This window comes from Periophthalmus magnuspinnatus, chromosome 1 (genome assembly GCF_009829125.3).
Source record: "Periophthalmus magnuspinnatus isolate fPerMag1 chromosome 1, fPerMag1.2.pri, whole genome shotgun sequence".
NCBI classification, from domain to species: domain Eukaryota; kingdom Metazoa; phylum Chordata; class Actinopteri; order Gobiiformes; family Gobiidae; genus Periophthalmus; species Periophthalmus magnuspinnatus.
Genome location: NC_047126.1, coordinates 12694728 through 12720393, shown reverse-complemented (window position 1 = coordinate 12720393; position 25666 = coordinate 12694728). Strand labels below are relative to the sequence as shown.

The following is a 25666-nucleotide window of genomic DNA, read 5'->3' as shown; positions in this document are numbered from 1 at the left end:
AATAATACTGTAAATCATAATAAGTTTTATTGCATTTGTCAGTGAACAAAAGTTTCAAACAAAGAACTTGCTTTCTATTTTAAAATTGTGAAAAACTAAAAATATTGTAAACTAAAGGTTCTTCTTTTTTGGTTCAAAGTCGTGTTTTCCACACTGAGAGGGTTTGGACCCACATCAGAGGCGAGTGGTGCAGAGGACCTCCGGAACAGGAGCGACAGTGGTGACTTTTTCATTGGATGAAGAGCAGCATCCGAACATCAATCTGAAACAGTCAGACAAACATGACATAATCCAATGCCAGGGCTCTGCCCCTGAATCCCAGGACGTCATAACATTTGTATTAAATCACAGATTGAGCAGCTAACCTTTGTGGCTTGGCCATCTGTTCAATAGCATCAGGCAGTGGTTCTTGGAAAGTCTCTGGGAGGAAGGAGAGCAGCAGCACAGTCAGCAAAGGCAGCAAAGCCAACACCAGCCAGGGCAGTGAGGGCGCTACCACGGCTGCATAGGAACACAAGTGTACGGACAAAGGGTTAGGGTGAGGACAAAACTGAAAGAAGAGGGATTTGTGTTTTTAACTGACCCAGGTGCTGGAGGTACGGTGATAAGCATGCACCCAGACGCCCAAACATGGCACAGGAGGACATAGCTGTGTTACGGATGATTGTGGGGAACAGCTCTCCGGTGTGGATATACATGCAGCTGATTACAACCAGGACCCCAAATTTACACACCAGCACAAGACACAGGGTAACAGTCGGGCAAACTGCACACAGAGCTGCAGAGGCTGCACTCAGAGACCATTTCATTATTTAACTACTAGTACAACTAGTTTTAATAAAAATAATTAGTAAAATACATAACTACAGTCTTTGTCCTGGTTTCTAAAGTTTAGTAAATAGGAGGAGTAAACTAGAAAGGAGCTCTCTGGTTGGTTCAAGCCATTAGAGCCCAAAACTGAATTGTCTCTGCAGATGTTTAAACAATAATAGAATAACAGCATTTACACAGTATTTAAGCTTTTACATTCTGAGTAGTTAATAAAGCTTTTTTTTAAATCCTATATTATTTGATGTGTTACATTTCTTCACTTTCTATTGTTCTTCATGTTCTGTTGCAGTGTCTGATAGTAATATGTTTGTAGGTAGGATGTTTTACATTTTTAAGAGTTATTTTTAAAACTGAATCAAGACAAAGTTAAAAAAATGTGTTGTTATCTAGGTGAAAACAGATTTGACTCACTATCTGTGGTGAGAAAGATGGGGAGCACACCTACGATGGCCACTGCACCAAATATGATGAAGGCCATTCTGCGACGACAGTATGCCGCTGCAAGCAAGCTGAACAGGTATGAAGGAAGTTCAATAGCCGAGACAAGGATGTAGGTCAAGAAAGGGCTCTCACGCAAACCAGTTGCGCTGAATGACAGGCCGTAGTTGCTAACATAAATAGAAAGCCTGCAGCAAACAATTGATCAAAAGTCAAAATATGAGAGACGCTTCAGTCTAAACCACTACATCACAGGTGTCTACTACAAGTCCACTAATTTTGTCCCAGACGTTTAGCTGTATTGAAACTCCTGAATTGCAAATGTTTTAGTGCAATAAAAACCTCTGTTATAAATAAACAATAAAATTAGCATGTGCATATTGCAGTTAGAAATGATAAGTTGAGATTTGTAGACAAAGATACACCCAAACCCTTCCTTTATCTGAATATGGAACCTCACCAGCTGATCCAGAGTATTACAGTGATGTGCCGGATGTTTCTGGTTTTCAGCAGGTCTAAGAAGGTACATGACTCCATACTAAATGCCTACAACAACAAAAAAAACAAACCAAGTTTAGTCTCACCTATTATGAGAACACTTTATATAACACATCATAAGAAACATTTACACATTTACGGTAAATACAGCATATACATTTGAGTCTGAAATTAGCACTGAAAATGAGTTAATCTAAGCAAATGTTAATGTGTGATGTGTGTGAAGTTGAACAGTTAGTAGAACCTCCTCTGGGGGGAAAATACTGGCAGGAGCTTCGACCTGAGTCTCTAAAGCGGCCATCTGGAGGATCCTTTCAGCGTCCTCTTTGTGCCCTAGAGAGAGCAGCCAGCGAGGAGACTCTGGGACCACCCTGTGCCACAGGATATTCACAGAAATACTATAAAATGTACACAAATTTACACAGTTGTTTGTTTTATAATGTAATCTTTGATGTCAAGTAACCCATTTGGCACATCATTGACACATTATAAAACATTGATAATGGCTGGATAATTGCAAAATTATTATTAGGAATCTTTGCTTCCTATCTTACAGTTTGTATATCATCCCACCTCAACTCCCAGACTTTACATTGTCTTACCACCCGAATGGTAGGCAGGCAATACTAGAGGCTGCAATAGCCCAAGTCAGATGTCTCCAGCTTGTGAGCACATATGCAGTGCAAGGTAGGAGCATGGAGCCAAAGGCGAAGAAGACAGGCAAAGCAAGGCCAGAGAAGACCACCCTCGTCTTCCCAGTCAGCACCTCTGATCCTACAGAGACAAGAGCAATACTCCTGAACAGACAGGACTCCAAAACCTTATGATAGTAAGTATAAGTAAGTATCTTTTTTAAAAAATATATTGTTATTCTAGTAGAGTAACCTGAAAGTAAACTTTGGGTCAGGTTATGGTCAGCTTTAATTATGTTATCATAAAATATAGTAGAATGACAAATGTGTCATGTTCCCCTGAATAATTGCCATGATTCTATGTTCTAAAGTAGAAGTATTTTTGTTAAGGGAAGTGTTACCAAGTATTGACTTCCTATTGAAGTCTTAAATATTAAAGTTTAAAGTTTCTTAAAGTGTTTGTGTATGCTAAATAATAGGCCTACAATATTTGATACAAAAGCATAGCAAATAGTTAATAGTTAAGTGATTTACCAAGTACAAAGATAACAACATAGATGGTACCCTGCTCCAAACCAAGCATAAAGAAGAGGGCCATAAACACAGGCCATGATGGTGCTAGGGCCAAGCCACCACCAAAGACACCAAGCAGCAGCAATGAGCTAAACAGCACTGGCTTCCGACCCACTCTGCACACAACATCAGTATTTCAGAAACAGTTTTACTCTTGAAGTTTGAGTTGTCTCAGCGTTACCGGTCGGAGAGCTGTCCACACACAAAGCACCCACACAATCCTCCTAGGAAGAAAATGAGAGAGGAGAGAGGCTGCTTCCACTGGTCTCCACACACTAGGTTGAACTGAAACAGAGCAGAAGAGACGAACACTGGTTTATCTGGGTAAAATCCTGCAAATGTGGCATTGTATATTCATGTTATCAGATTCCTGTTGGAAGTCATTCTGAGGACTTTTTACCATTCAGAATCATTCAGAATTACTTGCATTTATATCTAAGGGGAAATTATTTTTGTTACACACATGTACATGTAAAAACAAAGTTAGGGAAATTAAATAGCAGTATCAAACAAAAAAATAGTGTGTATTCTGGGATCCAGAATATTTTTTACAAATGCCTGTATTTTTTTTTTTATCAACCAAACTAAAAAGAATAAATAAACTTACACTATCAACAAATCAAAATTAGCAAATAACGAAAATCCTCCTACCATATGCCTGTGTAAAGAATAATTATGTGAATTGTCAGTTACCATGACAATGGTCCAAATTTTTAACTTTGAAAACCATAGATATCCTCGAAGGACACAATTTATTTCTTTGCATAAGTAATTAATGATGGTAATGTCTACTTACCTCAGTCACCACTGTGGAAGTGAAGTACTGTTGGCTGAAGCTCCATCCATCACCACACTCCTCCAATGGGAGGGTCTGTAGCATGACCTCTGACTCTGTAGCGTTGCCCTGTCCGGGTCTGAGGCCATTAAGAGAAGCATTCATCACTATGTCCAGAGCATAGCGACTGCAACTCCTCTGCTCTTCCTGCAAAAACATGTGTTCCTTATTCACTTAGTGGGTGAGCTAACAAAAACACATGACACATTTTTGGGCAATTTAAAAAAGTGTAAATAAAGATAAATAGATATTTATCAGATGTTTGATGGTTAGCTTAAACTTTCTGTTGCGGAAACACCCATCTAACCTGGTCTGGAACATTTAAACCTGAGTTCGTTCTATAGTCTTCTTATTATTGTGATGTCATGTGATAATACAGAAAGTCCTTCACTGTGTTTTTAATTCACCATCACAGTTCAGCATGCATGCTGATTTCCTATGCCTTTCTCATGCCTTAAAGCCAGTATTTCAGACAAACTAACCCAAAAGAAACATGTCAACGCTGCTGTCTACTTGGAACATCAAAGCGGAGGATCTTTAAAGGAAGAAAAAGATGGCGGAGATTGAGAAAAGGGAACAGGTGAAAGGAGCATACGCTTCTCCCATCTCCACATATGCAGAACTTTTTCAACTACTACCTGCTTCGACTACTCACACACCCAGACTGAAAAGTGGTAAAACCAACAAACTTTCCCTTGATGAGGTACAAACATTTAAACAAACATTTTGAAAAAAAAACAATGTAGTAAAAAATAAGTCAAAAGCAAAACATCCATCCATCCATTTTCTTCCGCTTTGCGGGGCTGGGTCGAGGGGGCAGCAGTCTAAGCAGGGACTCCCAGACTTCTCTCACCCCAGACACGTCCTCCAGCTCCTCTGGTGGGACCCCAAGGCATTCCCAGGCCAGCTGAGAGACATAGTCCCTCCAGCGTGTCTTGGGTCTTCCCCGGGGCCTCCTCCTGGTGGGACATGCCCCAAACACCTCCCTGGGGAGGCGTCCGGGAGACATCCTGAGTAGATGCCCGAGCCACCTCAACTAGCTCCTCTTGACGTGTAGGAGCAACAGCTCTACTCCGAGCTCCTCCTGTGTGGCTGAGCTTCTCACTGTCTCCTCAACCTATCCCTAAGGGTGCGCCCAGCCACCCTGCAAAGGAAACCCATTTTGGCCGCTTGTATCCGCAATCTTGTCCTTTTGGTCATTGCCCAGAGCTCACGACCATAGGTGAGGATAGTAACGTAGACTGACCGGTAAATAAAGAGCTTTGCCTTTCAACTCAGCTCCTTCTTTACCACAACAGTCTGATATAGCGACCACATCACTGCAGATGCTGCACCGATCCGCCTGTCAATCTCATGCTCCATCCTTCCCTCACTCGTGAACAAGACCTCGAGATACTTGAACTCCTCCACTTGAGGCAGAGACTCACCACCCACCCGGAGAGGGCAAGCCGCCTTTTTCTGGTCGAGAACCATGGCCTTAGATTTGGAGGAGCTGATTCTCATCCCAGCCACTTCACACTCCGCTGCAAACTGCCCCAGTGCCTGCTGCAGGTCCTGGCGCGAAGAAGGTCAGGACAACATCTGCAAACAGCAGAGATGAGGTCCTGTGGTTCCCGAACCAAACCCCCTCCGGCCCCTGGCTGCGCCTAGAAATTCTGTCCGTAAATATAATGAACAGAACCGGTGACAAAGGGCAGCCCTGGCAGAGTCCAACATGCACTGGGAACAAGTCTGACTTAGTTCCAGCAATGGGGACCGGAAAGCCCTTAGCAAAGAGCCCCGGATCCCATACTCCTGGAGCACCCCCCAAAGGACACCACAAGGGACATGGTCGAATGCCTTCTCCAGGTCCACAAAACACGGAAGACATGACTAGGATTGAGGAGATCCTCAAAGTATTCCTTCCACCGCCTGACAACATCCCCAGTTAAGGTCAGCAGCTCTCCACCCGCACTGTAAACAGTGTTGGTGAAGCACTGCTTCACCCTCCTGAGGCATCGGTCGGTTTCCCAGAATTTCTTTGGCCATCCGATAGTCCTCCTCCATGGCCTCCCCGAACTCCTCCCAACCCTGAGTTTTTGCCTCTGGGACTACACGAGCCACGGCACGCTTGGCCGGCCGGTACTCATCGGCTGCCTCAGGAGTCCCATGAGCCAACAAAGCTCTATAGGACTCCTTCTTCAGCTTGACGACATCCCTTACTTCCGGTGTCCACCACCGGGTTCGGGGATTGCTGCCGCAACAAGCACCGCAGACCTTACGACCACAGCTACGAGTGGCGGCATCGACAATACAGGTGGAGAACATGGCCCACTTGGAGTCCATGTCCCCAGCCGCCCCCGGGATCAGGGAGAAGTTCTCCCAGAGGTGTGAGTTGAAGACCCCCTGACAGAAGGCTCTGCCAACAGACCCTTACGATACGCTTGGGCCTGCCAGGTCTGTCCGGCTTCCTCCTCTGCTAGCAGATCCAACTCACCACCAGGTGGTGATCGGTTGACAGCTCAGCCCCTCTCTTCACCCGAGTGTCCAAGAAGAAGTCCTTGAAGTCCCTCAGGAGAACAATGGGGTCCCGGGTCAGTGCACTGTCTAGTACCCCTCCCAGGGACTCCAAGAAGGTCGGGTACTCTGCACTGTTGTTTGGCCCATAGGCCGCCACAACAGTGATAGACCTGTCCCCAACCCGAAGGCGTAGGGACGCGACTTTCTCGTTCATTGGGGTGAACCCCAATACGAGGCGACTGAGCTGTGGGGCAATGAGCAAGCCTGCACCACCTCGCCGCCTCTCCCCGCGGGCAATGACAGAGAAATGGAGAGTCCAGCCTCTCTCAAGGAGTTGTGTTCTAGAGCCCAAGCTGTGCGTGGAGGTGAGGCCGACTATATCTAGTGAGTATCGCTCAACCTCCTGCACAAGCTCTGTCTCCTTCCCCCCCAGCGAGATGACATTCCATGTCCCCAGAGCTAGTCTCCATGTCCGGAGATCCGGTTGTCGAGGCCCCCGTCTTGGTCTGCCGCCCCGGGTGGTGGGTCCACGTGAGGACGGCCCCACGTCACTCCTTCGAGCTGAGCCCGGCCAGGCCGCGTGGGGAAAGGCTGGTAGCACGATGTAACTAGCCTTGATTGATCTCTCATCATAAGGGGCTTCTGAACCGCTCTTAGTCAAAACAATATTACCCATTTAAAGCTAGAAGACAGTGTCCTGTGTCCAAATGAAATAAAGACTTTTACAGTAATATTTACACCTCTACCTGAAGTATGTGATCCATTTATTCAATCCATCCACTCTATTCCCTCTGTACCTGATACGTTTCAATGTCAAAGTGACTCACCGATCACAAAAACAGAAGTGGAGATTGCTGTTAAATCACTGAAAAAGTGAAGGCATCTGGGAATGATGGACTCCCAGCTGAGTTCCAGGATATCATTGAACAGCCACTTTTTGGAAACATTGAAGCAATAAACTGAACCAACAAAATGATACACACAATGAAACAAAGAGTTATCTGTTTAATACCCAAACTTAAACAACTAGAATTGAAAATTAGAGACCCATTACTTTGCTAAACACTGATTACAAGAAGGGTCTCAATGATATCATTAGTGAACCGCAAACTCTATATACAAACGACACATTAGTTCAAACATAAGACTCATTTTGACTTGCTAGATTACTCTGAACATTATATTTATTGATTTTTATAAAGCACACAACACAGTTGAACATCACTATTTGTTTAAGTTATAACGTTACACAAGCATTCGGTTTCAGGCCAAATTTTAGCTCAGTCATTCATTACATTGTACATTGCTGTACAAGAACTTTAACAGCTACTTCTACATTTCCAGTAACAAGTTCGATAAGACGAGGGTCAACAGTTCCATTTCTGTTTTTATTGTCTTGAAATATTATCCATTTATATACAAGAGATCAAAGATTTAGAAACATTTGAAAGGATTGGTAGATGATACATTTACTTTCCTACAAGAGAAATTTCAGGTTAGTCAGCCTTTAACAATGGTTCACAATTTTTCTGATGTATCAGGCCTGAAACTCAAGTTGTCTAAATGTGAAATATTGTGTTTGTACAAATGTAATGATACAGTTATATGTAATCTGGAGGTAAAAGATAGATATCCAGATACAGTTTGTGCTATTTACATTTTCGTCCCTCTTTCCTCTCTCCCTCTTTCTTTTTTGTTCTTTTCCCTCCCTCTACCTGTCCTGCTACCAGGTGCTGCCAGCTGATCCAGCTGTAATTGCAATCAGCTGTCCATAAAAGCTGCCACCACAGCTAAGTGCCATGGACTTCAGTTTATTTATTTGCCAGTTATTTTTGTTAGACTAATTTTTACTTATATTTTGTTAAACTGCATATTCTATATTTCTTTAAAATAAATATTCTATTTTTGTGTACACACATTCTCCTCATTTTCTGCCCCCTTCATCCTATAGTTTGTACCTAAATCTCCCTAGACCAGCCTTGATACATAACAAGTTTCCAGGTTTGTTTACATTGCTTTATCTTTAAATGTGGGTGATTAAGTCTGTACTAATATTAATGTCAATCAGAGACTTTGTTTGGAAGAAGAAACATCACTGCAAAAAAGAACAGTATGAAACAACCCAAAAGAAACTGGACGTCTGGAGCTTTTAGTCTTGACAGAATTAAATGACATATTCAAGTAGATGAAAAAGCAATGCCTTAAAAATACAGGTTCCTTGTGGTATTTTATCTCTATATTTTTAAAGATGAGGTCTCAACTTTCTATTGAGATGTAACTACGGTGTTACCAGTAAAACAATGCGCCTTTTATCAACAAGCCGTCTTAGCATGAAAACTTTGTTATAAACATATGTTCTCTCCACATAAATGTATTATTTAGGATAATAAATATATTTTTAAAAGAAACAAATCAATCTTATTAACCAAATGTTTGACAAGCAAATAATATAAGACCTTATAGACGACAATGGACGACTACATTCTCATGATATTTGTATTAGAATGAAAGATTTTACAATTACTTCCAAAGAATGTAATTTCATTATTTCATCACTAAGCATCCCCAATCGTTTGATGAAAGTGCATAAAAAACTGAAACAGTTGTAATTATTGGTCCATTACTTATTGATGGTATTGATGTTAGCAGCAATAAATGTCCCAATAAACATATCCAAAACTGCCTTCAACCCTTAAATAAAACCATACTAACTTGTAAATCATAGTGGACTTCCCTATTCACAAACATCAACCGGTGCAAAAAACAGTTAAACCCCTTCAGTTTCTGTATAAATAATAAGATCAGAGAACTGAACTAGAAGGATAGAATGTATCCAACAAATCTGCTCATATTCAAATTTAAAGCAGTTGAAACTAAGTGCATCTTTTGTAATGACGAAGAGGAAATATATAATCTATTCTACAAATACAAATTTTCCAAAGCAATCTGGACAAATATTGAAATAATCAAACACAAAAATCTAAAGCTTAAAGCTATAACAGTCAATTTTACGTAATATAGGAACTTTAAATTAACACAGTGTAACTTTATGATGATTCCATGATTCCATGGAAATAGAAAGCCATACTTTGTAATATTCTGCATGAAGATCATACTATTGAACATTATAGCCAAGGAACAACATTTCCATGGAGACAAGCAAGAAAAAGGCCTTCCTCCAGACGAAATAGTTTTGTGGAGATGCAAGCATGCTCACAGTAATGACATATGATTTTGTTTGTTTTTTCTCATTTACCTGTGCAGGAATGATGGCTTGAATCCATTCGTGACTAAGATTGGAGTTTGATGGGATGTAGCACTGATGAGGTGGTGTGGCCAGTAAAAAGATCACTGATAAAATTGTGAATCCTGGAGGAATAGAACACAAGCATAGCACAATAAACAGTCGTCTCTGAAACGGGCCCCAATTTCCCAGAAACGCAACTCTTTCCTCATAATTCATTCTCTTACTGTCCAAAAAAATAAGGATTTAGTTTAGCTTGCTGAAATTTTGAAGCCTACATGTAAACTGACATATTGAACTAGCTAGACCAGAGTGACTCCTTTTATCTTTCCCTGTTCTAAAATGAATACTGTTGCTTTCATTTGACTATTTTTACTCACATTCCCAGTTGAAACAATGTCTTTAACTAGGTCAGGTTCCTGTGTTATCTAGTGACCTATAGCTACTGTTACTGAAAGGTGGATCTGGACATTCTGTTTTTTTGTTTTTTTGTTTTTCAGTGTAATGTGTAAGAGGCCTCAGATATCCCACACCAGGACATGGCGTGGCACTGTCAGAAACTACCAGAGAAAACTGTCAGAAGCCCTGCCCTTAGCTTAATGAATCTGAAACCCTCACTGTAAATGGAAATATTAAAAATATGATGTAGCTAGTGCAGGTAGAGACATGTGCAATATCCTGTGGCCCCTCACACTCTGGAAATGCTCATGGAAATAAATATGGTCTGTTTGCCATCTCACGTTCATCAGATATTGGAAAATGCATGCCCCTTACCATTTTTAATGAAGCTCAACAGTGAACGCCTGCTCAACCGGTTCCTGAAATAGGCTCAGGTTTGAAAGCTTGCTCAGGATTAATCGAGCTATGTAGTAACTAATGACCACAAAACATATAATTTTATCAAAAATCTGTTTTTGAAACTTAATAAACCACTAAGTTATTAAAGTATTTCGGCGTTTCATGCTTTTAAAATTTGATTTTTAAAAGACCTACATGTAGCACAGTTTGAGAATCACTGCACTGGAGGGCCTTTTTATTCATCTCAGCGTCCTTCAGGTATAGTTTTACATTGCACAGTTTTAGTTTTGTGCATGAGGAATATTTTAGATTCCGTATCACATTCCCACTGATAGATTTTTGAGTAGGTTTTATGCTGCTACTGGGCTGGAAAACAACTTTCTGATCTGGCAACCGCGGCCCAGTGTACACAGACAAGATGGCGGCATCTATGGAAGACGAGTTTGAAGATGCACCTGACGTGGAGCCGCTTGAACCAACACTAAAAAATATAATTGAACAAAAATCCCTAAAATGGATATTTGTGGGGGGCAAAGGCGGTGTCGGTAAAACTACGTGTAGGTAAGTTAAAACACAGAAACCACGTACAGGCCATGGTGGAGTGGTGACTCACCGCTAGCTTAGCCACTTAGCCGTTAGCATGTTGACGTTTCATTCAGTTTAGATTTATTATCTAAATATTACATGAAAGTAATATATTTGTTCTTTGTTGCTAGGCCATGAAGCAAACATGTATTTTTATATATTGTTCAGATGCATTAGCCGGTTACATGGATGTTGTAAATATTTTAGGTCTGATATAATCGGTCTGTCAGATGGTTTGCTTTGGTGGCTTCACATTTTCTATTAGTTGGACCGATTTTAACAATAAAACGTCGTAATCTGATTTTAGTATTTTTTTAAAGTAGTAAATTTGGTGAACGTTTTATTTCTCATCCAAGAGACCTTAAAGTTTAAACTCTGAAGTTGAACTTAAGGAAAGATGCTCACATATTTGTCATTTGTCATATGTCAGCTTTTAAAAGGCATATATCCTGTAATATCGACACTAGATATTTTATCCAACACCAGTGCGAGTCAGTTTGTATTGTTCTTCCATACTGTAGGTGCCCCTTAAATGTACTACTATATAATAATTTGAAATATGTGAATGAATTGTTAATATGTGTCTTCATTTCATGTGTTTTTCAGCTGTAGTTTGGCAGTCCAGCTAGCTGCAGTGAGGGAAAGTGTCCTCATCATCTCCACAGATCCAGCCCACAACATTTCTGATGCTTTTGACCAGAAGTTCTCTAAGGTGCCCACCAAAGTCAAGGGCTATGACAACCTTTTTGCAATGGTAAGTGTACCCTTAATGCAGTTACAGATGTGACTGCTCTTTAATTGACAGATTTTTGGTAGACATTAATGGCAATATTTTGTATTGTTTGTCAATGCAGGAGATAGACCCGAGCCTGGGAGTGGCGGAGTTGCCCGATGAGTTCTTTGAGGAGGACAATATGCTCAGTATGGGCAAGAAGATGATGCAGGAGGCAATGAGTGCTTTTCCAGGCATCGACGAAGCTATGAGTTATGCAGAGGTCATGAGGTGAAGCAGCCCCATCTTGAGAGCAAAACAAAACCTTTCTATTTTAGAGAAAGTCAATCTTGCATACTATAACAAACTTTTTAAACTTAAATCTTTTTCCCTCTTTCATTAGCCTTCTCAGAGTTGTATTTTGATTGATTGATGCATGTTTTGAGTAATTCTGTCTTGTCCTGCTTTTAAGGTGTGTAATTTTAGATCATTACTGAGGTTTATGAGGAACAAAATCTAAATGTATCATCTTTAACAACCTGTTACATGTTTTTCTAATGCAGTTTCTGTTGCCTTCTTCATGTGTCTTAGATTAGTGAAAGGAATGAATTTTTCTGTGGTTGTCTTTGACACTGCCCCGACTGGCCACACACTTCGGCTTCTTAACTTTCCCACCATTGTAGAACGAGGTTTGGGCCGCCTCATGCAGATCAAAAATCAGATCAGCCCTTTCATCTCTCAGGTAAAACTCAATCAGAAGATATTATCTACAGGTTTAGCTTGGGTTAATTAAGTTTCTTTCAATTCCTTGTTCTGTTCTCAGATGTGTAACATGCTCGGTTTGGGTGACATGAATGCAGATCAGTTAGCATCAAAGCTGGAAGAAACACTCCCAGTTATTCGCTCTGTCAGTGAGCAGTTTAAGGACCCTGTAAGTAATCTGTAATAATGTGTTTCAATCACTTTTTCTTTGTTTACTAAGGCCCGGTACAGTTTTTATTATTTAAATAACAGTATTTGAAATTTATCCAAAATGGATAAAGATCCATCAATCTTTTTTTTGTTTGATTTTCATCTGTTTCTCGCACTGCCTAATAACTTGTTTTAGAGCTTCCTCAGGACTCGTCCAGCAATTTACCTTTTATAATTTTAAATTGTCATTCTTTAGCATTATTCTCTCATTGGCCTAAAGTGGTCTTCAATTTAAATATTTATTGTAATATTTACTGTGAAGTTGCCTTTGTCCTCCAGGAGCAGACCACCTTCATCTGTGTGTGCATTGCTGAGTTTCTGTCCCTCTATGAGACTGAGCGGCTGATTCAGGAGCTGGCTAAATGCCGCATTGACACACACAACATCATCGTCAACCAACTCGTTTTCCCTGACATGGAGAGGCCGTGTAAAATGTGTGAAGCTCGGCATAAAATCCAGTCCAAGTACTTAGATCAGGTTGGTTGTCCTATTCAAAAAATATTTTATTTATAATTTCTTATAGATAAAAAACAAGATGCATGGTATATTGTCTAGTCTAGTTGGAAAAACATGTATTTACACAGTGGTGGAAGAAGTACTTAATGTTGTACTGAAGTAAAAGTACAGATACCGGAAAAGAATCTACTCAAGTAAAAATATTAGAGTACCTGTTTAAAAATGCACCCTAAAGAGCAAAAATTAAAAGTATATCATGCAGATTTTGAGATCAGTCATAAAAAATACTTTTCAGTCCATTTAAAAATTGCAGTGGAATAGAAAGCGCAGATACCTGCTCTCAAATGTGGTGAAATAAAAGTCAAATGTATCCACTTCAAAATGTACTTAAGTACACATTTTAGACATCTGTACTTTACTTAAGTACAGCACTTTATTACTTGTACTTTACTTTGCAACGCCGCATTTACATAATATAAGTCAAACTTTCCAAATTGTCAGTTTATCATTCAAAATAGATATTATGTTAACTGTAATTACATCTAGTCATATGTAAATAAAAATAAAAATCTCATAGCAATAATTAAGAAAAAGAGAGATGATGGGAAATTGGAATTGATTATAATCACAGGTACGGATGCTCGTTTCTGGTGCAAACCATGGACTATGAATCTGAAATGTAAAGACAGGAGGATTTATTGAGCCTCACATAGGTAAAGCTAAAGCGTAGTTAGACAAAAGTGAACAGAGTAGCTACAGGCCCTCCAGAAAGAATAGAGGGAGAGCCCTGAGAAGGGTGTGTTTATATTTACAGTTTGTATTAGTGTGTATCAGTGTATGTATGTGAAGGAGGATATTCTTGTCAGCACAGCGTGATCTCCCATGCAATGGCAGGGCCACAGAAACCTTGAGTCCGAGCAACAATGTATTGTATTTTGTGAGTGTACAACTTGTTGGTATTCACACACATGGTGTGAAACAACCAGCAAAAAGAAAAACTATATCAAACAACAAAAAATTAAACATGAAAAGCATAACTCATAACCCTAGACCATCTAAAAACAAACCCATAATCCAATAATAAAATGTTAAAGCAAAAACATCAATGGACTATGATTAAACTAAGTAAACCATGTACACATTATCTGTTGTAATCTGGAGCCAGTATAACTCTTACACCATGAACTACTCATACATGGCTGCAACAGGCAAACACAAAAAATGTACTTATAATTTTTTAAAACTTAAGTATGTACTGGCCTTCTTTTACCTTCTGCCTTAAATGGGAAAAGATCTCATGGCTCTGCTCCCAGGAACTGTCAGACACCTCATAGATCCACAGCACTGTACATGGTCAGCCTATAACTAAAACAACCTGAGACCCTAAAACATGAAATGTCCCTGAAAAAATTTAATCTGAGCTATTTCAACTTTCCAACCTCAACCCGGCCCCAGATAAGCGGAAGAAAGTGGATGGATATTTCAATTTTTACTTTTGCACTGTTGTCATCCTCTTACTCAGACAAAACTCAGAGGAGGAATATTGGAAATAGCTCAAAGCAGTGTAAGTTGTTTTTGAGAAAGCCACACTTAGAATTCAACCATATAAGCAAAAGGAATAAGGGATATGGTGACAACCACAGAAAGCTAGAAAGGGTCAGAATGGTAGAAAGGTGGACAGGGAGTTACCACTAGGGTCATTAGTGGCTCATGTCAAATTGGCCTGCCACCGGAAGTATTTTTAGTGTACCACCAACAAATTGCAGCAGTGAAAATAAACTTACATACATCACCATTACAGAGCAGTATTTCTTATTGTGTTCTGTGTTTTCACTGCAGATGGAGGATCTCTATGAGGACTTCCACATAGTCAAGTTACCTCTGCTGCCCCACGAGGTCCGAGGTGCAGATAAGGTCAACACTTTCTCTAAGCAACTTCTGGAGCCGTACAAGCCACCAAACAAGTGATTTTCTTCAGTCAGGAAGAAAGAAGAACTCTCTGCAACTCTCCCTCTCTCCCCCCCCCCCCCCGTTTCAGCCTCTCCCTCCACTGCCGCAAAAAAAACACCTACAGATTTAACACACGTCTTCTCCCTATCAAGCCTCAAACAAATGTCCTTTAGTTACAGAGTGAGTGTACAGAGATGTCATCCTTTCGGGGGAAGGAGAGCCATGACTCAAAGCGTTCATTACTAGGGTGGCAATATGTCTTTTCAGATACAAAGCATTTAACTCATCATTTTACTTTCCCCCAAGACTTGAGTTTGGAATGGATTCATGAACTTGCAGATTGTAAATGTTTTACACGTGTTTATCATTAAGTTGCATTCCGAATTAACTAGCGTGTAATTTGGTGAAAAGTAATTACCAAAGTTTATGTAAATTGAGACCATTGCAACAAAATGTTTTTTCAACGTACTAGACGGTAAAAATTAACTTTTGTGTGCTAACTTAAAGCAATCCAATTATAACTTTGAGAAGTGTCATGCAATATCCCCTTTAGCTTCTATATATTTAGCTAAAGCTGCTAAGCTGCTGCTTTGACCCATAGTAAGTCAAAGATAAGACTGGAGAATTCACTGACGATGCTGGACAGTTACCCACATTTCAGCGTCAACAAAAACACTAAATGGACTCTCGCCTTATCTGATGTTGAATGTCTGCGGTCAGGTCTAAAGGAAGGATGCAACAGAGTAGAGGCACATTTGTGGTAAAGCGACTTGCTTGTTCAACTAGTAATACCTGAAAGAATCATCCACAGTTACATTTAATTTTCTCTTTATGTGACTGAATGCTTTTGAGTCGGAAACTGTTTTCTAGAGATTATCTTTTAAATTAAGTTGATGGTAAAAATATTAAACAAACTTTGTTTCTGCTATCTATATTGTGTACTCATAATTTGATATGCAATGTCCCACTTAAGGCTTAAGCATAAGCTCCCACATTTCATTTACACCATATTAATAACTGTATGAAGTAAAGATAAATAAATTACTGTAGTATTCATCTAGTCTTACAATACTAACATGATTACATCAAGTAGTAGTAAGTACAAGTAGCAAACATACTATGCTAAACCATAAAACTGTTTACATGCCAAAGTTAGCCATGCTCCATTGGAGACTCTTTCATGCCTCTACTGTACAGAACATGTGCCCCATTGCTTTGGCGTGTCACTTGTAGTCCATCAGCAGATCCAATTGTCCCGGTCGGGGGCTGCACTAATGAGCTTCTCCTCCTCATTTTGGGGATTTGTCCCGGGGTGCACCAGCCTGTGGACAGAGTGCCAGTGCTGCTGACGGCTGTAGATACCAGTAAATACAGCCTTATTTGTGAACGCAAAGGGAGATGCTAAAATGTATTGAGCAAGTGGAATCAACATTCAGCTCTTCAAGTTCAGGTATGTTTTATTTGGCCTTTTGATTAAACTTAAAATATGCACAATGGGCAAAATCCACCAGGTAGCTCCAAAATTAACCAAACCTAGCTCATAAAAATTCAACTCTGTCAACTGGACAAAAAGTTGGACGAAAAGTAGCAATCTGACCAGAACTGAAGAAGAGGCTTGGATGAGCAGCAAAATGTCTTCACTCCACAAGTTTTTGTACAGTTGACAGATTTGAATTTTTCTCTTACTATGGATCATACTTGGTTGACTGAGAGATTACACAGACAAACCTAGCTCAATATCTGGAGTGCTGCACTGCAGTCACCCACTGCTCAATTGTTGCCCCAGTGGCATTGAAGGATGTGTCAAATGCAGACGATCCTTAAGGGGACAACAAAGTGTAGTGCAGAATATACCAGAAACTAATCACAAATGTTTGCATGTTTGAACAGGAATCATGTGATGTGCATTAAATTATACATACATTCCACAGGCTGCAGTGTTTCTAGTACAGTTTGAGTTTGTCCACAATGACTGTCACCTACACAGCCAGAGTTGCAAACGCTCGCTTCTGTGGATTCTCCAAGCTCCTTTTGGCCTGGAAAGGAAGCATCTACAAAGTTTTATACAAGGAGTTTGTGGCTTTCTTTGCCATGTACACGGCAATCAGCATTACCTACAGGTGAGTACTTCTATTTCAATCATACAGTGTACAGTGCACTGCTTAAAAAGAAGAGCCACATTTTTACAGATGTACTCCGTAATGAATTTAACCACTGTCACTGTAATCTTGCAATGACCATAATCCCAGATACTTCAGGTCATTAAGTAATAGAGTAATTTGAAACTATAGCTTCTAAATAATCTTTAACACAAAACAAGATGTGTTGGGTTTAGCATGACCAAAAGACTTGTGCGCACTGTCACAAATAATATTTCTAAAATGTTTGCACCTGTTGTTTTTCACCAGATTCTTACTGTATGACGATCAGAAGAGATATTTTGAAAAGCTCGCCATTTACTGTAACCACTATGCCAGTCTGATCCCTATGTCTTTTGTATTAGGTAATGTTTAATATTATATTTAATATTATATATTATATTTATCAAAATTATAGACATTTTTCAGGGCTAATTACATTTTTTTTATGTACAATATATTTTCAAACTATGAGACCTATATACGGAACCTATATATGATCCTTTTTTATATGGTCTCCCTTAAAATTTCAGCTACTTTTTTTTTTTTTTACTTCCCACATAATAAACTCTAGTTCCGTCTTACCCATCACCATATTATTATCATAATTGTATACAAATTATATAATGCATTTTTCCCCAAGGTAATAGTAGTAGGTAATAGTAAGTATACTTCTGATAAAGATGATTCTAAAGCTAGGTCAAATGTGTTTATTGCTTCAGTATCAATATCAGTAGTTTTAGGACAATCCTGAGCTAAACATTAGGTATGTTTGTACTTTTCCAGGTTTTATTCCAAATATTTTCTATGTGTTATATTTTTACTTTCTTCTCTAAACAGGTTTTTATGTGACTCTTGTGGTGAATCGTTGGTGGAGCCAGTATACATGCATCCCGCTCCCTGACCAGCTGATGTGCATTCTCTCTGGTGGCCTGCAGGGCAGTGACGAGCGGGGCCGTTTACTCAGAAGAACCATGATGCGTTACGCAAGTCTGTCCGCCCTCCTCATCCTGCGCTCTGTCAGCACTGCAGTGTTCAAGCGCTTTCCCACCATTGACCATGTGGTAGAGGCAGGTACAGAATCCATTCAAAAACAACTTGTATGTAACTCATAATCATAATCACTAGTTTATAGTATATACATGGGTTTCAGAATGATGAAAAGTGAGGATCGTTGACATAGCAATAAACAAATTTAAGCTAAATATATCTTTTGAGTGGTAAAAAGTCCTCAAAATGTCAACTAAAACAGGAAGATGAAACCCATAAATACATGTGTATAAAGACAAGTACAAGCCTTGATTTCTGAATTGCCTTTTGCTGCAGTGGCAGTAAGTGAAGCAATGTAAATAGGGCTAAAAACAATAACTGCAATGCTCATCAAAATTTGAAAAATACAATGACCAAACTCAGTCTAATTATGGTATATTGGCTTAAAAACAAAAGAGCAGTTCCTGGACTACCACCTAATGATACCTCAAGGAGGACTGTTTCATCCATGAATATATTTTTTTCTTTTTAAATCAAGAAACAATTCTATAACATGTGTGAATGTTTTGATTACATGCCAAATGTTTATGTAACTTGAAGGTGGTTTCTTATTTACATCACTGTTGTACAGGTTTCATGACAAGAGAGGAGAGGAAGAAATTTGAAATTCTCCATTCTCCCTATAACAAATACTGGATCCCCTGTGTTTGGTTCACTAACTTGGCTGCTGTGGCTCGCTGTGAGGGCCGGATCAAAGATGACAACACACTCAAACTTCTGCTGGAGGTACACTGCATGCAATTGTACTTATATGCAGGTATATGCTTTCCTTAACTAATAATTAAAATGTGCATAGTGTAATTTCTCTGATCGAAGGTTCTCTTCATGGAGATATTGTTACTTTGGAATGTTTCATAGTATGGGATTAAAGTTATTCATCTTGCATTTATTAAATTACAGTTGTTTTATTGCTAAAAATATCTTGAAAAACGTCCATTCTTATGTTTAGCCGGGGTTGCACCAGCATAGATCTAACCTGCTTGTTGGAACCTTCCAGAATAAACATCTCTATGGTGACAAGCAGGTAGTGGACCCTGCACCTGAAAAGTTACATAGTACACCTTTAATGGCTACTCTAGGCTATACTGGACTAGAACTATTAATTGTTGCTTGACTTCTGTCGTTTTTTAAATATAGAAATGTGCAGTATTTTCAGTCAATCAGATTTTGGCTGTGGTTCAGGACTGTGATCTGCAGAGATGATGTAACAGGCTCATTAGGCCCTCTGTTGTGTCCCAAACAGGAGCTAAACGCGTTTCGGGGGAAGTGTAGCCTTCTGTTTCATTACGATATGATCAGTGTGCCACTGGTCTACACACAGGTAAGCTACCGAACAATTAGAAATCACATCAATAATCGCGGAGCCATTTCCTGCTTGTTTTACAATAAATTATTGTCAAGTTTATCTCTAATGTACTTACTTATACTAATTTGATAATGCACTGAACTGTTGCCAATGCAGTTTGGTAATTGGCTTTCAGATTTTAGAATGTATTGATGATATGCTCCTAGATGGGGGGGTATGTAACTTTTCTGCTGGAGGATACAGCACCTGTTTGTATCCATGGAGATGTTGTTTTTAAGGTTAAGTGACATTTGATTGTTCCTATAGGGAAATTTGCCCTCTGTATTTGACCCATTCCTCAATGTCGCCGGGGAAACCTGTCAGAAACAATGGGCGCTGCAGTGCCACGCCCAGAGACCCATCTCTGTGATCGTGAGCTAGGCTTGGTCAGGACTACCTTAGCTGGAGGATTTCACCTAGAATGTTCCACCAAATGGCATTGAAGTTATCTATCGCTATGGAGACAAATGATGATGCTACATATATATCTTTTGTAAAGCTAGGGCTACAGGCTCACTCTGTTTCATGTACTTTTTGGTGGATTACTTACTTGTTTGGATGTAAACTCAGGGAAAAGACGAGATGCTTCAGGCCTGTGCTGAGAAATGGTCACTTGACACTACAGTGAAGGAGCAGATGTAACAAAGACATTGAACTGTTGGCTGCTAGCATGAGGCCACACCATCTCACACATGTTATTGTGATAACAGTGTCTGTGCCCCACTCTCCTAAGGCTGACAATGTTTATGATGTGCTACTCTCCAGCACCAGTGAGATAAAGAACAAACACCCACCTCTTCCTCACCACTGGCAACTTTAAGTACGCTTCTCCCTGTTCTGAAAACATACACCCAACAATTTGAATTCTTACCTTCTAAGATTTGATTAATCATCCGCTCCCCACCCCGCATAGCTGCATGCCCTGACCTCTACCCGTGGACAGAGGCTTGCACGACCATCTCTTCACACCTCTGCCTCAGCCCATCAGCTCACCACTTCACAGCTCCATAGACCCATCCATTCCCCCAGCACCCAGCCCCCTTGTCCTCTGTCCTTCACAACAGCTCAAGTGAGGAGAGAACTAAAGAGGATGAAGACCAGAAAAGCAGCTGGACTGGATGGCATCAGCTCCAAGCCCCTTAAGTCCTGCACAGATCTTCGATCTGAGCCTAAAGCTGAGGGTGGTGCCACAGCTGTGGACGAGCTCCTCCATGGTACCAGTGCCCAAGACATCGCATGCCAGAGACCCATCTGATGAAGACACTGGAGAGATTCATTCTTGGTCACCTTTGCTCCACGGTGAGCTCAGCGATGAATCTGCTGCAGGTTCCATAACAGCATCGGAGTGGAGGACACCCAACAACACGGGAAGACCAAGGAGATGGTGGTGGACTTTCATAGAACGACAAAGTGGACAGAACTCACAACACAGATGTGCTGTACAGGAAGGGCCAGAGCAGGCTGTACCTCCTGTGGAGACTGTGGTCTTTTGGAATGAGGGGGGCACTCCTGAAGACCTTCTATGACTGTGGTGGCATCAGCCATCCTCTACAATGTGATCTGCTGGAGTGGCACATCACGGAGAGGAAGAAGCTGGACAAGGTCATCAAGTAGTCCAGTCTCTTGTGTCACCTCCTGCTCTGGAGAGTAGCTTCTAGAGACAGATTGATCTATCCCTCTCAGTGTGAAGGAGAGGTTCCGCAGGTCTTTCCATCCTGTTGCTGTCAGACAAACAATGAACAATGTTGTACATGTGTCATTCACTTGTTGTAATCATGTGCAATATTGTAACATAATGCAAATCTTTACTGGTAGAATTCACCAAAGTCACTTATTAGTCACCTCCGTACTATTTATTTAACCTGTCCATATGCTGCACTGTAGATAACCATAGTTATAGCCACTTACAAATACTGTCATATACTGAAGTCACTTTTACATATACATATATGGCACTATATATATACAGTCACAGCCACTTATTGCAAAGTGTAAAGTTTTGCAGCCTTATAAACTGACCCCATGTTGTGTTTTTGCCAGTTGTAAAACTGTATAGTATAATTGATCTTGATTTTAATTGCATTTTCCTGCTGTTCTTGACTTTTGCATTGCAACACTGTAATTTCTCCATTGTGGGACAAATAAAGGTTTATCTTACCTTATCTAAAAGGAACAGAATACAGCTGTACTTGTCTTCACAGGTTGTGACTTTGGCTGTCTACAGTTTCTTTCTGGTTTGTTTAATCGGTCGACAGTTTTTGGATCCCGCACAGGGCTATCCTGGCCATGACCTCGACCTCTATGTGCCCATCTTCACACTGTTGCAGTTTTTCTTCTACGCTGGATGGCTCAAGGTAAATGCTAACTTATGTTACTGCAATATACAACCTAAGAGTTTTATATGGGTGTTGAGATTTCGTCTTTGACCCACAGGTGGCAGAACAACTTATAAACCCTTTTGGTGAAGATGATGATGACTTTGAGACCAACTGGCTGATAGACAGGAATTTTCAGGTTCAAATATCTATTCCTCACAGTAATTGGCATAAACTTGTTTATTAAATTAACTGGTAAACTAACTTTTATGAGTATGAAATCCCACCAATAGTTTACACTGACTCCCTCAAGATTATAGTGTCAAATAACATTTTATTCTGTAAAAGCTCAAAAAACATCTAAAATGTAAAAGAGCTTCTACAGTTTAATAAATATAACAGTCTACAACTTTCTAGCACTCTGAGTGACATTATTTGCCAGGTTATCAAGCTTTGGATTTAGCTGATTTCTAAACTCAAGGGAACCAATTGGAATGACTTCTGTTTTTATTTATTTTTTATTTGATTAAAACAACTGCAGAAGATTGGTGAACAAAAAGGTTTATTTTTTCTCCAGGTTTCCATGATGGCGGTGGATGAGATGTATGGGGACCTGCCGCTGATGCAGAGGGACAGATACTGGAACAACTCAAACCCTCGGCCACCGTACACCGCTGCCACTGTCTTTGTCCTACGCAAACCCTCTTTCCAGGGGTCCACCTTCGACATGGCGTGAGTGTCATTTATCTTTGTCACTTTCTCTATGACTGAACATTACTGACACTGACTGACTGATTTAATGGCACTAATAAGTATTGCAATAATTAGCCTCACTCACCCAGGCCAATTGAATATTGACAAATCAAAATCTGTTAAAGATGCGCAATGTAACTTTTCTGGTGGATGTCTCCCAGTTTGTCTCCATTGGGTTGTTGATATTTTTTCTATAATCCTCCACAGCAAGACATTCAATGCATTTATTCAGTCAAAACCCTTGAAAAACATGCCTTCTTACCGTGAATGGGATTACCTCCACAGATCAAACCTGTAACTTTACCTGCTTGTCTCCATGGAGATATTACATGTTAAGGCCCTACTGTTGACCCTTTTAGGTAAAGCAAAAATATCCTCCTGGAGAGAAGCAGGTGACAAACCTTCCGTCCTCCTTCTTGACATTGGTAGACTAATAGTAATAATAATAATGTTAATAATATAATCTGTCTTTATCTGACAGGTTGCCTAAAGATGAGATGCACTTCCAGCCTTTGGAGAATATTGCTGAAAACCTGGAGGAGTCAAGCAGTCGTCAGTCCAACATGGCGCTGTTAAATCGGCTCCTGAACGTTGCCCCCAGCTCCAGTGGTCTCATGGGAGGGGCGCTGCGCCGCACCTCAGCCCAGCTACAGAGGCTGCGCCAGTATCCCAATGTGGACCCCAGCACCAGCGATGAAGAGGCGGAGAGCCCTACAGTAAGTAAGGAGACTCTACAATCCAGACAGAGACAGGACAGCCAGAGCACAGTGTGTAGTTTTAAGGAGAGGTGTGTTGGGGCCCCTCTTCTGGACAAGCACTTTGGATCAGACCCTCTGGAGCTGAGGATCGAGGAGGACGGAGACTCACTCAGACAGGTAGAGAATGTCCCATCTACTGTGTCTCTGCTCCCTCCGCCACCTCAGCTCAAAAAGACCAGACCTGTCTCTGCCATCACCCCACGGCCGTGCAACCTGCTCCAGCCTATTGACCACCTGGAGCACAGCAGCTCTCAGCCAGTCATCAACCAGAACCACCCCACACTCTCCGCCATCAGCCCCCCCTCTGAAGTACCCAGGACACCCTGTGTCCAACCACTGAGAGCCCGCAGTGTAAGTGTGGGCCTAGAAATCACTGGGGCACAACATCATGATGACTTTAATCGATCCTAGATCTCCAAGTCAGACTTGATCAAACAGTCTATTAGCTGCCCTGGGACAGACAATCAATGTATAACCTTGAAACCAAAAATTGTCCACAAGTGCTTCTTCAAAGTTAGTGAGGGATATTATTGCTATACTGTACTGTAATATTTGTTTAATCTGCAAATACCAATACCATGTCTAGTGTTGTATTGCTTTAGCTAAAGATACTTTTTCTGAAATGCACTTATTCAAGATTGAGCAATTTATCAATGTGTTCACTGTAGTCCTTAATACACTGTGTTTGATTCTATTGCATACATAAAACGCTAGTATTGTAAAACACACTGTCTACTTATTTATTTATTATGCAGTGAATTAAAACTACAATCAAAATAACATATTGGACAGTATTTCACATTTAAATAAGTTACCAGAAATGGCCACCAGGTGGCAACGGTTTCAAGCTAAAGTCAACTCTTTGTTGAGGTCAAAATAAAACGATTAACTCCCATCTATCAGGCTGTGGGCACGTGATCAGGTTTTGTACTTGGGCCTCAGAGTGGACAGCCTTTGTCTGGCCAAAAAGGACTGGGCTGGACCTGGTAATCGAGGCTCCTCAGTGAAACCATGCTTGTGCAGAACTGTAGACTGAGAAGAAATCAACATGTTACTATACCTTAGAAACTGTATAATATGTAGAAATGAGGGCAAAAATACGTTTATAGTGTCTAACTTGCTGCTGATTTTGAATAACTGTGAACGCCCAGCAGCTTATGTTTTTAAAGCTTTGATGTCAGCCCAAAACTACGACCGACTTTGGCCAAAATGACATAATTACCACACTAGTTATTACATCACATTTAGGTAATTAGATATTGTAATTATTATTTCTGTATTATGGTGTGAAAACTTTGCAACTAGAAGTGAGAAGTACTTAACATCTATAGCCTAACCACTCACTAACAATATTATTCGGGCTAAATAACTAAAATAAGAGTAGTACTCATTACACTACTAAATTGTAATGAAATGAAATTAGTCCAGCCTCAGTTAATACTATTAAGTCCCAGCTTACATAAAACTAAAAATGTATTTATGACGACTTATATGTACTTATATTGACTTATTGTGGCTGCAATTGTGCACCCATTTTATAAATAAAGCATTCAGTGTGCTTAACCCTTTTACTTTTTTTTTATTTTTATAAAAAGTGTGCTACCCACCAGCCACCTTACCATGTGTCGCCATGCTGTAAGTATCAGTTCCTCCTCTTGATCTTGCATGGTCCTCCTTTCACCAGAACTTGAGCCCTGTATGTTCACATAAATGTCTAGTATTTGTCATATCCTGAACATGAAGAATGAATGACATACATACTCACCTGTGGAGCAGCATTTGCATCAAAAGGCCTAACATTGATACTCATTATTTAGTAACTATATCTACTGTTTCACTGGCCGTTAAGTTTGTCCTGTTTGGTGCAGAGAGGGGCCCTGGTTTGGAGTTTAGCCGGTGCAGAGGGTACACTGTAGAGGTGCTGCGGCTTAAGCACTGGGCTCCTGGTTTAGTGAGAGTTGACATCCTGCTGACTGTGGCACATTCGCTGTGGTCAGTAATGGGACAGGGGATTTGAAGGTAAGAACCACAATACAATTAGATGAAACCGATAAGCTGCAACAGCAAGTTTGATAGTAATTGTGAAAGGAATTGTAAATGATCAAATTTATATAGCACTGTTCACATCCAACAGGGAATTATAGTACTTTATATCAAGGAACCACACACCCATTCATGCAGACATTCATACACCAGTGTACACAGTCACTGGGCTGAGGGAGGTTAAGTGTCTTGCCCTTGGACACAATGACAGTCTGCACCTAACCGCCAACCTTTGGGCCAG

At 40.4% G+C, this 25666-nt stretch overlaps 4 protein-coding genes across 4 annotated transcripts; 2 read left to right on the top strand and 2 right to left on the bottom strand.

The window, feature by feature from the left end:
* Positions 1-174: 174 nt before the first annotated feature.
* On the bottom strand, positions 175-9769 carry LOC117393879 (organic cation/carnitine transporter 2-like). Its single transcript, XM_055221497.1, has 11 exons — positions 9563-9769; positions 3769-3954; positions 3154-3257; positions 2934-3088; positions 2370-2541; positions 2012-2138; positions 1730-1815; positions 1243-1457; positions 584-766; positions 366-501; positions 175-262 (listed from the first exon to the last, which is right to left on the bottom strand). The coding sequence occupies exons 1-11, from the start codon at positions 9767-9769 to the stop codon at positions 175-177; spliced, it is 1659 nt and encodes a 552-aa protein (XP_055077472.1).
* Positions 9770-10717: 948 nt separating this feature from the next.
* get3 (guided entry of tail-anchored proteins factor 3, ATPase) lies at positions 10718-15951 on the top strand. The gene is made up of 7 exons (XM_033971188.2): positions 10718-10909; positions 11540-11687; positions 11788-11936; positions 12237-12387; positions 12469-12576; positions 12897-13094; positions 14913-15951. The coding sequence occupies exons 1-7, from the start codon at positions 10767-10769 to the stop codon at positions 15039-15041; spliced, it is 1026 nt and encodes a 341-aa protein (XP_033827079.1). The 5' UTR covers positions 10718-10766; the 3' UTR covers positions 15042-15951.
* A 978-nt stretch (positions 15952-16929) lies between these two features.
* Positions 16930-23861, top strand: LOC117382701 (bestrophin-2-like). The gene is made up of 9 exons (XM_033979968.2): positions 16930-17143; positions 17432-17526; positions 18002-18235; positions 18783-18937; positions 19455-19532; positions 21758-21910; positions 21990-22070; positions 22449-22603; positions 23106-23861. Exons 1-9 carry the CDS (start codon positions 16992-16994, stop codon positions 23791-23793), a joined length of 1791 nt encoding a protein of 596 aa, XP_033835859.1. The 5' UTR covers positions 16930-16991; the 3' UTR covers positions 23794-23861.
* A 423-nt stretch (positions 23862-24284) lies between these two features.
* Positions 24285-25231, bottom strand: LOC129456588 (protein Hook homolog 2-like). Its single transcript, XM_055224830.1, has 3 exons — positions 25148-25231; positions 25002-25076; positions 24285-24414 (listed from the first exon to the last, which is right to left on the bottom strand). Exons 1-3 carry the CDS (start codon positions 25190-25192, stop codon positions 24301-24303), a joined length of 234 nt encoding a protein of 77 aa, XP_055080805.1. The 5' UTR covers positions 25193-25231; the 3' UTR covers positions 24285-24300.
* Between the last annotated feature and the right edge of the window lie 435 nt (positions 25232-25666).